General features: G+C 34.5%; 1 protein-coding gene and 1 pseudogene across 1 annotated transcript; both read right to left on the bottom strand.

The window, feature by feature from the left end:
* Window positions 1-8,246, bottom strand: LOC113858684 (calmodulin-lysine N-methyltransferase). The gene is made up of 7 exons (XM_027491410.1): window positions 8,092-8,246; window positions 7,825-8,005; window positions 7,293-7,372; window positions 6,137-6,197; window positions 5,886-6,001; window positions 5,298-5,430; window positions 1-577 (listed from the first exon to the last, which is right to left on the bottom strand). Exons 1-7 carry the CDS (start codon window positions 8,180-8,182, stop codon window positions 295-297), a joined length of 945 nt encoding a protein of 314 aa, XP_027347211.1. The 5' UTR covers window positions 8,183-8,246; the 3' UTR covers window positions 1-294.
* A 1,064-nt stretch (window positions 8,247-9,310) lies between these two features.
* Window positions 9,311-13,204, bottom strand: LOC113859373 (annotated as a pseudogene).
* Between the last annotated feature and the right edge of the window lie 1,315 nt (window positions 13,205-14,519).

Here is a 14,519-nt window from a genome sequence, read left to right on the forward strand (position 1 = left end):
ACCAAGTGGATTAACAAAAAGAAAAAGTTTAATATCTTGTATACTTTTAGGACCGAAATTTTAATCTTCACTTTAGAGGTGAATCACTACATATTCATTTGAACCTTCGTGGATGAGAATAGTGCTGTCTACTAAAGATGTGACCCCAACAAAACAAAATATTGCGCAATTAAAGCATGCAATCGGTTAATGTCTGTACTAGGGCAGTTCCTTTCTTGTAATAGATCTGTACTTTATCTAACAAGAGTCAACCAACAAGTGAACGAGGTCTCAGGAGAATAACAGAAAGAAAGTTCAAAGGGTAATTCTGATTAAGAGTGGATAGCTGTGACCTTTCTCATAACTGGGCCAAGAGTCCCTATTTTCATTCAAGAATTCCTCATGACGTTTCCAGACTTCTTTGTCATAGTTCTCTGTTACACTGAAACGCAGGCCATTTTCCTTAGCCACCTCCAAAAACAGATCCAATGAGTTGCCTCTTTTCGGACTTAAAAATATAGCCTCAGATGATCCTGCTTTTGATAATAAATGTTTGACAATACGAGCAAGGCCTCTGTGGAAATCCTTAAAGAAAGTGCTGTCAAAATGATCCAATCAATTTCATAAATATAAAGATAAGACTAGCATGAAAACCAAAACAAAGGCAAGTCAAGCCGCATGCATGTGAATCTGCTGATGCATTTCGTACAACATAATACTTCCTTTTGTCCACTTGAGAATAAATATCTGGACATATCCGACTTTAAAATTGAAACTGATAAAAAATAGTTACCGAAAGAAAACACAGAAAAGTAACTCATTTGCCAACTGATATGATTGCAAAAATTTGTTCATCTGAAAAAAAAAAGTTTTGACCAGATAAACCAAGATTTAGAGTACCATGATGTTAGGGTGACTGATATAGGCCCATTAGTGAATCATCTAGTAAGACCCAAAATCTAGTGTGTGTGTACACTGGGAAGGGCAAGGAGACACGTGTAAGGGAGTTAGTTATATAGGAAAGGAAGAGAGAGAAGTTTGTTATGAAAGAAAATAATTAGGGAGGCAGTTTGTGCCTAGAGGGGGAGGCTCTTGGTTCTCTGTAAACTGAGAGTGCTACTTTTATACCTTCTTTCATATATCATACATTTCATATACATTTACATTACTCCATTTCTAATCTCTTCTGTGCTTTACAATTATTTGCTATACTTGTGTTGGTGAACTTAACATTGGTCTGACCTGCCAGATGCAAATGGTGACCCGTCTTCAAGCTCGTGTCGAAGCAAATGAGTCATGTTTGGAATCAGTAGAAGCTACAGTGCCGAATTTGCTAAAGATGATTGAGGGTTTACAAGACACGATATCAAAGGAGCAACAAGAGCAGTCCAAATTTCACGCGCTTATTGCGAAATCACTCAAGGAAAATGGTTGTTGTGTGTTGGGTAACAAGGTTGATGAATCCACTGGTTGGAATTATGATTGCTTCAGGGTTGATAACGATGCTCAGATTATTGCCAAAAGAGTTGAGTTGCTGGCTTTTGATGGAGCAAATCCTCATGGATGGCTTACAAAGGTAGAAACATATTTTCAAATCAATCAAATTGCAGCAGAATCACGAATCCCAATGGCACAGATTGTGTATGGATGGGTCAGTGATTTGTTGGTTCATCATTCTCTTGGAAGTCTATCCTGATCTACAATGGGACCAATTCAAGGATGAGCTAATGGAGAGGTTCAGTGGGTTTGAGGTGCAGAATCCTTTTGAAGAACTTGCTACACTCACTCAACGTGGTCCAATGCAGGAATATATGAGAAGTTTGAAGTATTAGCTGCATTAGTTCCTCATTAACCAGAGCAACAATGGAGGCTATTTTCTGAATGGCTTGAAGGAGGACATACGTTCATGGGTTCATAACCCTACGACATGCTTGAAGGCAATGCAGTTAGCCTGTAATTTGGAATTGGCGTTGTACAAACAAGGTGATCGTATTACCCAAAGCACAATTCCACAGGTGAGTGCAGGACAGTGGAACCAAAGCGGCTGGGGTGCTGTGAAGCTTAGGGAAGGTGCTGCTGCTATTCCTCAACCCAATCAAAGAGAACACTGTGTTTTCGACTCTAAGAAACAGAGTGAGTGTGGTGTAAGTAATCTGACCAACAAAGTGTGGGAAGAACGAAGAAAAAAAGGCCTCTCTTTTTAATGTTGTCAACGTTATTGACATTACACAAATGTCCTAATGCCAAATTGAGAGTGCTGATATTGGGGAGAGGATGAATGGTTATCGAACGAAGGAGAAGGAAAGGTGGAGGATGATAAAGTGGAGCAAGAAGTGGTAGAGGCAGAATGTAGGGTGCTGGCTACTAGTCCAATTCTAGAATTCTTTGAAATGACAAATGCAGGCAGCTGTGCCTTAAAAACTTCTAAAATTAGCAGGGGTCGAATTTTGATTGATAGTGATGCTACAGACAATTTTATTTCTCCTAAATTGGTGTCATCCCTTAGGCTCAATTGTCATGGGCATTGTGAATCTAAGGGGGTTCATTTAGGCGACGGTTGTAAGCTGCTAGCAAAAGGGAAATGTGCTGGAGTGGAAGTTGTGGTAGGAGATTACCACTGTAATGTTGATGCTTGGGTGTTAGACTTGGGAGGAATTGATTTGATTCTAGGAGTTGTGTGGCTGAAAACCTTAGGAGATGTTCATGTTCAATTGGGATCAATTGATCATGAAGTTCTGTAATGATGGGAAATGGGTGGAATTCAGGGGCTGTGACAGCATAGTGATAATGAGTTTGTCCTTCAAAAGCTTGTGGGAACCCAAGTGACTAGTTTGCAAAAGTTAAATTGCTCATCTAGGAAAATTGTAGGGGAATTAGATTGGGTGTGGTTCGAAGAGCAACGAAAGGAACTTAATCATCTGTTAGAAGCTTTTCAGGAGTGTTTCACAAGCCTCAAGAGTTTCCACCAAAAATGAGTTGTGATCATTCAATATCTTTAAATCCAGGGCTTTTTCATGTCTCACTCCTTAAGAAAACCATTGGTCTAGCTACCCAAGGTCAGCCTACGAGAAGGAGATCATGGCTTTGGCTCCTGCTATTGCTCACTGGCGGCCCTATTTACTTGGCAGGCCATTCAAGGTATTTACTGACCAGAAAAGTTTAAAAGTTTCTACTGCAACAATGAGTTACAACTTACAACTCCTAGCCAGCAGAATTGGGTGGCCAACCTGATGGGGTACAATTTTGAAATTTGTTATAAACTGGGAAAGGATAATAGAGTGGCTGATGCTTTATCTCAGGTGGATGAAAGGGGTGAATTTTGCAGCTTGTTGTCGTAACTGGTTTGGCAAGAAGGACAAGAATTGTTGCAAGAGGTGCAAGAAGATCCACACTTACAAAAACTGATTGTAGATTTACAGCATGATCTGCTAGCTCATCCTGGATTTCCATAAAGTTCATGGAGTACTAATTCACAAAGGGAGGTTGGTGATTCCTTCACAATCAATTCATATTCCTAAATTACTAGAAGAATACCATTCTTCTGCTGAAGGGGGTCATTCAGGATTCTATAGAACATACAAGCAAATTACAGCAAATTTGTATTGGGTGGGAATGAGGAAAAGAGTTCAGGAATTTGTTCAAACTTGTGACATTTGTCAACAGCAAAAATATTCAACTATTGCTCCAAGAGGATTGTTACAACCTCTGGAAATTTCAGAAAGGGTGTGGGAGGAATTGTCCATGGATTTTATAGCAGGGCTACCAAGGTCAAAAGGTTATGAGGCTATTTTGGTAGTGGTGGATCATTTGACAAAATATAGCCATTTTATTCCTATGAAGCACCCCTTCATGGCTTGTATTGCCATTGAGATATAGGAAATCATCCGGCTACATGGCTGCCCCAAATCTATTGTGAGTGATTGACCCTGTGTTTGTGAGCTATTTTTGGCAAGAGTTGTTTAAGTTATAGGGCACCAAGTTAAAAATGAGCATTGCATATCATCTGGGGACTGATGAGCAAACAGAAGTGATTAATAGGTGTTTGGAGACATATTTAAGGTGCTTTGCAGTGCAATAACCTCAACATTGGGTTCTGTGGTTGCCTTGGGCAGAGCTATGATACAATACAACATATCATAGTTCTACCAATACAACTCCTTTTGAAGTGGTATATGGTAGAAGGCCTCCTGCTGTGACGTGTTTCATTCCAAGTGAGGTGAAGGTTGAGGTTGTAGCAAGGAAATTAGTTGATCATGATGAGGCTCTTAGGCAACTCAAGTTTCATTTACTGAAGGCTCAGAACCTGATGCAGAAACATGCTAACAAAAGTAAATGTGTTTGAAGTGGGGGATATGGTGTTTGAAAAGCTGAGACCTCATAGGCAGCAATCAGTGGCCAAATGAATTAATCAAAAGTTGTCACATGTTATTTTGGACCATTTGTAGTGGTGGAAAAGGTGGGGGAAGTGGCTTACAGGTTGAAACTACCTGAGACCTCATGAATTCTTCTTATTTTCCATGTGTCACAGTTACAAAAAGCTGCAACTAATCACTTAGTGTAGACAACATTTTCCGCTGGTTTGGTGGAAGTGGAAGTGAATGAGCATTATGCTCCAGAGCTGTGTTAGCGAGTAGAGTGTTAACTAAGCAAGGTGAAAGAATTCAGCAGCTGTTGATTCATTGGAAAGGAAAACCAAGTGAAGAGGCTGTGTGGGAAGATGAGTTCTAATTCGAAGTCAATTCCCAGATTCAGTCTTGAGGACAAGACTGAGTTTGAAGGAGAAGACAATGTTACAGTGACTGATATAGGCCCATTAGTGAATCAAGTAGCAAGGCCTAAAATCTAGCTGTGTGTACACCAGGAAGGGAAAGGGGGCACATGTGTAAGGAGAGTCAGTTATATGGGAAAGGAAAAGGGAGAAGTTAGTTATGGAAGAAAATAATTAGGGAGGCAGTTTGTGCCTAGAGAGGGAGGCTCTTGGTTCTCTGTGAACTGAGAGTGCTACTCTTATACCTTCTTTCAGATATCACACATTTCATATACATTTACATTACTTCATTTCTGATTTCTTCTGTTCTTTATATTTATTTGCTACACTTGTGTTTGGTGAACTTAACACACGACTACCAAATACTGAAAACTTGTTCCAGCTTTGATCTTTATCCAAATTATCTAGGGGAAAAAATGCTATTGACGTGAAATGACATTTTCCATTAAGCGGATGCAGGCTTATAGCCATATCACTACAACTGCAGATAATATTTTCATCTAAGGATGGAAAAAAGCATAGACACTTGAAAATTCAAAGAAAATCTTACCAATCACTTGCAATAATGATATCAAATGTGTCTGCAACATTGGAAGTATCTTCTTGATTCCAGTGAAGCATCATAGACTTCACAACTGTATCCCCAAATGCTCCAGAATTGGCTTCAATGTTACGCTGTGTATCTGATAGTCATGGAAGAGCAATCCCATTCAACAAGAAAATATTTAATGACAACAGTATATTCTAAAAAGGGATATTTTTCAAAGCATTTTTTTTATAAAGAGCCTAGGCCATTGTGTTGATTACATGGAAAAAGAACTTTAGATTAAGTAGAAAGTGACAAACATTAATCATGTACAGGAGTGCTCAACCCAAAAGAACTGTAAAGGACACTGAAGCACAAAAGAGCGGATTAATACCAACAGACTACATGAGTGCTTTGAAAAAAAATATCTATAATTTGATAGTTGATTAGTGACTATACTTAAATGTGTCACTACTCCCTTCCAGCTATAAATGGTTCTACTAATACATTATATATTGATCTTCAGATGCAATGTGTCAAAATATCATATTTGAATAATCAGTTTAATCACTTGTTAACAATATCCTTCCCCAGTTTATACCAAAAGGATACAATCAACTACTTGTGGATTCCCATCTGAGATTACAACTTGGGATGCCTCAGTAGCAGTTGCAATAACAAATCCAGCCAAGCCATAGCCAGAACCAAGCTCGATAACTTTTTTAGACCTATATGAATTTAAATGCATACAAAAAAAAAAAAAAATTAGATGGAGAAGGTAACAGAAAAATAACAGTGGAAAAGATGCTAGCAATATACAGAATAAGATCTTCAGGAAAGAAACAAAATACAGTTTTTCAAACCTGAATGTATCTGCATGTGACAAGCAATAGTGAGCAAGAACATCTTCTGATGGCCAATTACCTGCAAAATATATCAAGAATTTATAAGCATAAACTGCAAAAAGAAGAAGTCCAGAATCAATATTCAGAAGACTATGAAAATAGTAAGTCATTGAAATTGTCAACTACGGAGTTTCATCCAAAAAGTAGGAACAGTTGAGATCCAATTCATTTTCTTTTAAATGAAAAAGGTGATCCAATGCACAAAGCTCCGACATACTAGGGAATAGGAAGGGTAGGTGCGTGCTGCCTTACCTGCTTAAGGGGAGAGGTTGTTTCTAGGATTTGAATTTGTGACCTCCGACCTCCAGGTCACAAGCAACAGTCTTACCATTGTGCCAAGGCTTATTAATTTTCTTTTAAAAATGCTTTAAAAGTTAAACAAAAATGTACTAGAAACACTATCACATCAAATTCCAGAACATTTGGGAAAATAACAATGTTTCTTGTAGAGAATAAAATGAAAAAGTACATCAACAGCAGATAAAATCTTATTTATTTTGGCATAAAATTTGGTTTACATGAGGTATTTCCAAAGAGCATCTTAGGCATTATACTTTCTATTCTCTTTTTTTTTTCCACAAAAGTTGACAAGTAACTAGGGAGACGTCCATGTCCCATCTCCCATGAACCACCCTCTCCTCCCCCCCCCCCAAAAAAAAAAAAAAAAACAGAAGAAGAGAATACATAGAACTTCCTAAAAGGATCATGCTTACACTGAATAGAAACCAATCCCCGAATCTTATACCAAATCAGCTACTAAGACAGAGAACTTCTTAAAAATAAATGGTTATGCTGCAACCAAATGCACCAAATTGTAGCTTATATTGATAATCAAATGAAATTGGTTCAAGTCCTAAAAGAAACACTTCCCTTCAATATAGAATATATAACGAGCTTGTAGCTCATGCGTCATTTCTTCTGACATGTGTTATTAAACCTTGTATTTTCACCAGGTAGGCAATATACGAGTGTAAATCTTTCACAGAAAATCAGCCAAACACCAAAAATAATATTTTATGCAAATATCATCAGTCCTTACAAGCTTAGAATAAAAAAGAATAAAAGAATCTAAGACGTACTTGTGAGTTGTGTGAGGATGATAAAAGAAACTTACACACAAGCCCAGTGTTGTCAACGTTGTATCTGTTGCACATCTCAAAATCACCGAGGTCAGCACGGTTGTCCACTCTTTGTCTGCAGAACAAAATAGACCAAATAGAAAACGATTCAAAGGCAAATATAAGTGTTCAACCCAGAATCTTTCATGAATTGCAATTATCATTAACTAGTACAAAAGCTAAACGTAAGGAATGGTGACAGGAAAATCAGAATCAATTTAATTTTGAGTATGTCTGTTTTGACAGAATTTACTTTCTGAAAACTATTTTTTCGTAATTTCTATTGCTTAGTGGAAACTGGAAGCAATTAGTCAAATGTACAATAAAACCCCAAAAGCAACCTTGGTTTCTTTTGCTAAGAATTCTATTTTAAAAAAAGCGAGTTTAGTTAACCTCATACCTCACTCTTTAAGGGCTAAGTTTAAACTCAATATGAAGGACTGAGGTTAAAATCAATTTAAGAAAATCAGAAAATTCTACTGTCATGCCGCAATCAGTGGAGAACTAAAACGAAAATATAAAACTGACGTCAAAAGCAGTTGAGGAGCGGCAGGGATGGGTAAAGTGTAACAAACGCGAGCGCCTCTGATGGAAGAACCATCGCGTTTATTCAAATCAGGTTCATCGTCGATTACATGAGAGGGAATCAAGTTGAATCCATGACTGGTCCTTCTTGAAATGCGCTTCATGATCATTTGTGATTGCTCATCTGCAAATAAAATAAAATTAAAGTATTAGTAGAAGCATTATGACGACGAATTCGAAGCATTTTGACGTCTGTGAAAACGAAATTACCTGAGTTTGGCGGAGACGAGTGATAGAGAAGCGCGCGACGGAGGATCTTCCATCTCAAAGAGGAAGCTTTCTCGTTCGTTCTGTTTTCCATGGCAGCGTTTCTTTTTCATTTCCCGTGAAAACTGGGAAGTGTCGATTTTGGGTGTTTATTTTCATTGACCGGTCAAAAATAATTTGAGATCTTATTTCAGAAACTTTTGTATTTATGCATTTCTCTTTGTATAAAATCTTGGAATTTAATTTTAAAAATATATAAAATAATACGAGACGAAATTGAGAAAAATTGTTATACAATTGTCTTCCATGATTTTGATCGAACACCTTTTTTTTATATTGTTTTTAAGGTGTTTGGCAATAGACAGAAAAGTATATATCAATTAATTTGATTGGTCATTTGATATAATATAATATAAATATGATAGATTTTTTTTATCATTAGTATAAATTTAAAAAAATTATCTTCGATCTTTCATTTTCTGTTATAATTTATTATGTTAACCATTTAAATATAAATTAAATAAAAAATTTAAATTAAGTGTGAGAGTTTTTTCATATATATATATATATCAAAATTAGTGATTACTAAATCTTATTTAAAAGTTAATTAAATATTACAAGAAGAGTTAAAAAAAAAATTTAAATTTTAAAAATTTCGTAGACAAAATTTTTAAATAAAAAGTCTCGTAATTAGAACATTATGATACAACTCAAAAATTTTAAATTAAAAATATATTATCTATTTTTTTATAAACTACTAACTTTTTTGTATCTCATTAATTAATTTACACTATATTTCAACATTTTATTTTTTTTATCGATAAACTAGAATGTTCATATAATAGCATAAGTCAAAACTGTCAATTTTTTCTTAATATCGAATAAGATTTAGTGCAAGTTCAATAACATTATGTGAAATGACCAACTATCTCAAGTTAAATGAGAACTGTACATTGTCACATTTTCAGCTCAAATTTCCTCGTCAAAGATCATGAGCAACTTATAAAAATATTGTTGATATTGGTCCATGCGGCGATATCAACCTTCCAAACCTTGTAGCAGACTATTCCCTCACTGATATGGATCTTACAAAGCGTCCAATGGATAACTCATAGTTCAATATCTGGAACACCCAATAAGAAAGAACTTGGATCATTAGATTCAAGAAGTGGAATATACTCTGATCCTCTTACATGAACACTAAAGCAAGCGATCTCTATTTTCATGAATCACTAAGTGGTAACAATGTTTTGTTCATCTCATCAAGCGTCAAAAGAGTTCCATTTTTACAGAAACTACAGAATGTAGCTGCTTCAACATACTCCTGTATCCCAGGTGAGTATGCTCGTCTTAGCTTCCAAAAATCGGTTCCCTGCAATTCTTTAACTAGTCGCGACATGTACTGATCTGTCACAGCAGCTAAATCCTTTTCTGCTTTCTCAAGGACTTCCACTTTATTATATTTGCTCATCCTGTGCACTTGAAATATGACTTTTTTGCTATTCATTGTTACATCACGACTGGCTTTGACCACTCTTTCCCGTTTGTCATTAAGGTCATCGAGATATCCGGCATATTTAGTAAAAACGTCTTTCATTGCGGGTTCAGTGGCTGGGGCTGTAGCCGAGGCCATGGTTCTTCCCCTCTCTGCGGCTCTCTGAAAATTGGACTCTGCAATTTGATGGACGCTTGAGGTTTGGATGCCATGAATATAAGAAATCTGTGTGAAGAGAGGGAACGCAACACCTACAACATATCGGTAGATGCACTGTGTAAAGAAGGAAAAGTGAGAGAAGCTGAAGATGTGTTAGCTGTGATGATAAAAGATGAGGTGAAACTAAATGTTGTTACTTTTAACACTTCAATGACATACAGAATGCAAAATATGTATTCAACAACATGATTTTTTAAGATTAAAAAAGTGCATGAAGGCATGAATCTCTTTGAAGAAATGCATCACAAAAAATATGATTCCCCGTAGAGTAACTTACAACTCCCTTATTGATGGTTTGTGTAAATTAGGGAGAATTTCTTATGTTTGGAAGCTTATTGATGATGAGATACATAATAGGGGTCAACCTGCTGATATAATTACCTACAATTGCATTATTCAAAAAACATGATCTTGACAGGGCAATTGCATAATTCAATAAAGTTCAAGATGAGGGCATTCATCCAGATGCATATACATACACACACTTATCGATGGACTTTGCAAGGGTGGAAGACTTAGGAATGCACAACATGTTTCTCAGGATATTTTGATTAAAGGCTATCGTCTTGATGTCTGTTATGATTAGTGGACTTTGTAAAGAAGGCTTGCTTGATGAAGCATTGGGTTTGAAGTAAAAAATGGAACACATTTGTTGCCTTCCACTGTAACTTTTGAAATAATTGTTCTCTTTGAAAAGAATGAGGATGATAAGGCAGAGAAACTTCTACATGAAATGGTTGCTAGAGGCCTCTTGTAGATTAAGTCTAGGTCAAATGCTTTCTATTTTCACATTATTTTGAATTATGATAATGACCATCAATTCTTTTGGACAGTTACACTTACTGCATGATGGGCTCACTTTCGCATTACTTTTGTTTAAAAGTCATATTTTGTTGTGTATATTTTCTTTTTGTACAATAACAATCTTTGATATATGAGTCTTGACATAAATATCATTTATCTGCCCAATTTACAGTTCATCTGCTGTGTATAATTTGAAGAATTTGTTCAATCACTGCTAAATAGTTAGTGCTTCAGATAACAAACCATGCTCAACCTAACATGAGTAGTTCAAATGCTGTATCTCTTATAGTTGACTCTATTACCCCTACCCATATTGGAAGTATCAATGGAACTTTTAATTTGCTTTTTATTTCTTTTGATCATTTCTTGACAAAGGTAAAAGTTAAAAACACAAGTATATTTTGTTTGCATCCTCTGAGTTGTCTTAGGTGTTACAGCTGTTTATATTTTCCTCGAGGTCATTGCTGCAAAATTAGTTGGAGCTTGGAATTTTATTTTTTTTCCTATTTTACTTATGATCATTTATTGGATACCTAATCCACTCTGTCAGAAATTCAGAATTAAAATATAAATATGATGTGAATATTGACTGTCGATGTCACCTGGTTTAATGAAACTTTAGTTTACTCTTTTTTCATATAGTTTTATTTTGATGTAATAAAGTACTTTATTCTTTTGTATCAGCAACTAGGGTGGAGTTACTTGTTACTTGAGGTGAACAAACAAATGCTAAAGACATAATGTATGCAGTTACTCCAGACAGTACCTACCATGTATGAGATTCAAAGTAGAAACACAGCAGTTTTTAGATGCTCAATAAGTGCAAAGAAGATTAATATATGATGAATGGGCAAAACTGCATGGTGAAGTATGGAAGCTGGCCTAATAGTTTTTCTAGTGCTTCCATATGTGTTTTGCATGGTCCTCTGTATGCATGTTCATATAAGTTGGGAGGCTAGTAATTGTTTGGTCACATGTCACATTATTAAAAGTTATTCCACAGCTTTGTAGGTGTGTTTTATATAGCTTATTTTCTTGGAAACAGTATGAGTTTATTGTATGATTAGCTATTGTGGCTCAAGGACAGAAGGGAAAAGCTGTATAGCCATCTTTCTCTCACTGTCTCTCTGCATCTCTGTGTGTGTGTGTGTGTGGCTTTTCTTGACAAAGGCATTTAGTTAATTGGTTAATTATCAACAAGTTCCTCCTGGATTACCTCCATTCAGTGATAAAACAACATAAGAATATTTCAAAATCTTGAGGTTAGAAATCTTCTCTTCTGCTTGTATTTGACAACGCCTGATATTTTTGTTCCTTCCAAATCTTATTCCTGTGCATACTTTCATCTATATTGTCGTGAGTGTAAAACTTAGTAGTTGCTTTGAATCTTCAATCCTATTCTCAGTGATGACCACTAATTTGCTGTTGCTAATCCCACCTTCACAGTTTTTGAACTTGATGCAACATTTACAAAACCATTTTAAACCATAGCAACCATGGTTGCTCCTAGCCACTGGCCCTGACATCCAATGTTGTTCTCACTTGTAACCAAGTTCCTGATTAGCAAATAATAATGTGAGCACATTAACCTATAACATGAACACATAATTTGACACAGCTTTTGGCATGGACATACATAACCAAGTTTAGAGATTTTTAAGTGGTTTCCTTAGCGTTGAAGATCATCCAATTCATATTCATTGTTACAACTACTTCATTGATGGCAGAGAGATTTGCTACCTAAAATATTAACAAGAACCAAACAAATTATAACATTGTTGATCATTAAGAGAGAAATGCAGTGTGCTTATACATTTTCATCTCGAGAGGTTTTGCCATTGCTATCATTGAGAAAGTTGGTCGAGTAATATCTAAGTAGTTGCTTGCTGCTCCCTCCCCAAGAAGATTTTCCTTCCTGTTGAGTCTCCACTCATTGCATGCCAAAGTTTCAAATTCTTCAATGATGTTTTGCTACTAATTAGCTTACTAAGAGTCACAGTCACAAACCTCTTAATATAATCAGTTTTACATACATTGCTATTGTTATTTTATTTGAAAATAAGTGGAGTAAGGTTCTTATTTTTGTGTTACATTTACAAGCTAAATTACTTAAACATTATTATTATTATTAGAAAGAATAGATATACCCACTTCTTCATTCCGATATCCTTACTGGTGTTAGGAAAATTATTCAGATAAGTGAAGAACTAGAGAAGAAAAATGGGATGGGAAGCAAGAAGTCCTGACTCTTATTTAAGAGGGTTTTTCGTACATTGATAATCTCTTCCATGATATATTCTTCTTCTTATACCAGTTTCTCCATTATAATCATTGTTACAAAAATTGCAATCATAGCTGAAATGGTCCCTGATTATTAGGTACTTCTGTGGTTGGTTTCAGAAGTCAACAAAAGATGACCATTGATCAAGTTTCTCAAATGGAGAAGGTATATTTTTCCTTTTGTTCTGTGGTGTGAAATTCGAGTTTTAGCCTAAAATTCTTAATGTCGTCTTAGTTTTTACACATGCAGCACCTTTGATTTTTTTTAACAGATTAAATTCGGGTAAGAACCTTACCTTACCTTATGACTGTTACCATGGTTGATGTTACTTGCATTCTTGGTGGAGATGCAATCATATAAAAAATTAAAAAAGGGAAAGATATAATGGTGGACATATTTCTTTTCTTTAAAAATACATACCTTTATCTAATCCCTTGTTTCTGTTGTGAAAAAAACACCCGGAGGGAGGGAGAGAGAAATAAAGCATAAGAAAAGCGGTTCTATAAATCTCAAATTTTATTGTTTTTATTAGAAAATGTTATATTTATTACATTAAAGATATAAAACTGTGATCAATATTTTTTAAAATAATTTACTATTATTAAATACTTAAATTTAGGCCCAAGTTGAGATACTATATTTTAAGGAATTTAAAAGTTTATTATATACTCTCAAAGTTTAAATATGTTTTTACTTTGCACATTTTAGTAAAATTTTAATTTTAATCTCTTTAAACATTTTTTTAATTTCTACTTTTTATAAATTTTTATTTTTAATTTTTAATACTGATTTGATCTGTTAAAATATTGTCATGGGTTGGTTTTTGATTTAATCACATTGGCATTATAAACTAAAAATAAAAATTTATAAAACAAAATGATTATAAAACACACTCATATATATAGAGATAGAAATAGGCCTTATCTGTTTAATAATTTTAAAGCTTAAGCCTGTCCTATTACCTGTCATAAGCTTTTTATTGAGCCTAGCCTGACATTTTTAAAAGATTGATTTGGCTTATTAGCCTATTTAACAGCTTACTTTGTATTGCTATATTCAATAGATCATTAAACTTCTTTGTAAATAAGCTATTAAACCATCTAAATAGGCATATTTTTTTTAAAAATTTATAAGGTTTATATCTAAATAAACTATTAGAAAATATGTAAAAAATACTTTCTTCAACTCTAATGTAAAGGATTATGACTTTTAGTTTAAGATTTTATATTTTAAAATTTAATTGATTTAATATATTATTATATTAGAACTTTTATATAAAATTATTTAATATATTATTATAAATTTTAAATAGGTCATTCTGATAGGTTTAATAGACTTTTTCTTAAACTCAAGTTTGACCTATTTAATTAATTAAATTTTTTAAAAAGCCTAAATTAAGCCTATCAATTAAATAAATTAGGTCGGGTTAGGTTTTAAAAAGGTTAAGTTGTAAGCTCTTATTAGACGGTTTGACCTATTTTTATCTCCACATATATATATATATATATAAATTATCTTCTCACGTTAGTATAAATTTAAAAACTCTTATACTCAATTTAAACCTTTCATTTAATTTACATTTAATCTTCATAAATTAAATGTAAATAAAAAATATTTTAAAATGCGACACCT

Source organism: Abrus precatorius, unplaced genomic scaffold, assembly GCF_003935025.1.
Source record: "Abrus precatorius isolate BTA unplaced genomic scaffold, Abrus_2018 Scaffold2, whole genome shotgun sequence".
In the NCBI taxonomy this organism is placed as follows: domain Eukaryota; kingdom Viridiplantae; phylum Streptophyta; class Magnoliopsida; order Fabales; family Fabaceae; genus Abrus; species Abrus precatorius.

Excerpts from the sequence above, each read along its gene's own strand:
- LOC113858684 (XM_027491410.1), bottom strand. The coding sequence starts at position 8,182 with ATGGAAAACAGAACGAACGAGAAAGCTTCCTCTTTGAGATGGAAGATC. Across the intron at positions 8,006-8,091 it reads CTCGTCTCCGCCAAACTCAG|ATGAGCAATCACAAATGATC; the intron begins GTAATTTCGTTT and ends TTTTATTTGCAG. Across the intron at positions 6,198-7,292 it reads TGACAACACTGGGCTTGTGT|GTAATTGGCCATCAGAAGAT; the intron begins GTAAGTTTCTTT and ends TATATTTTGCAG.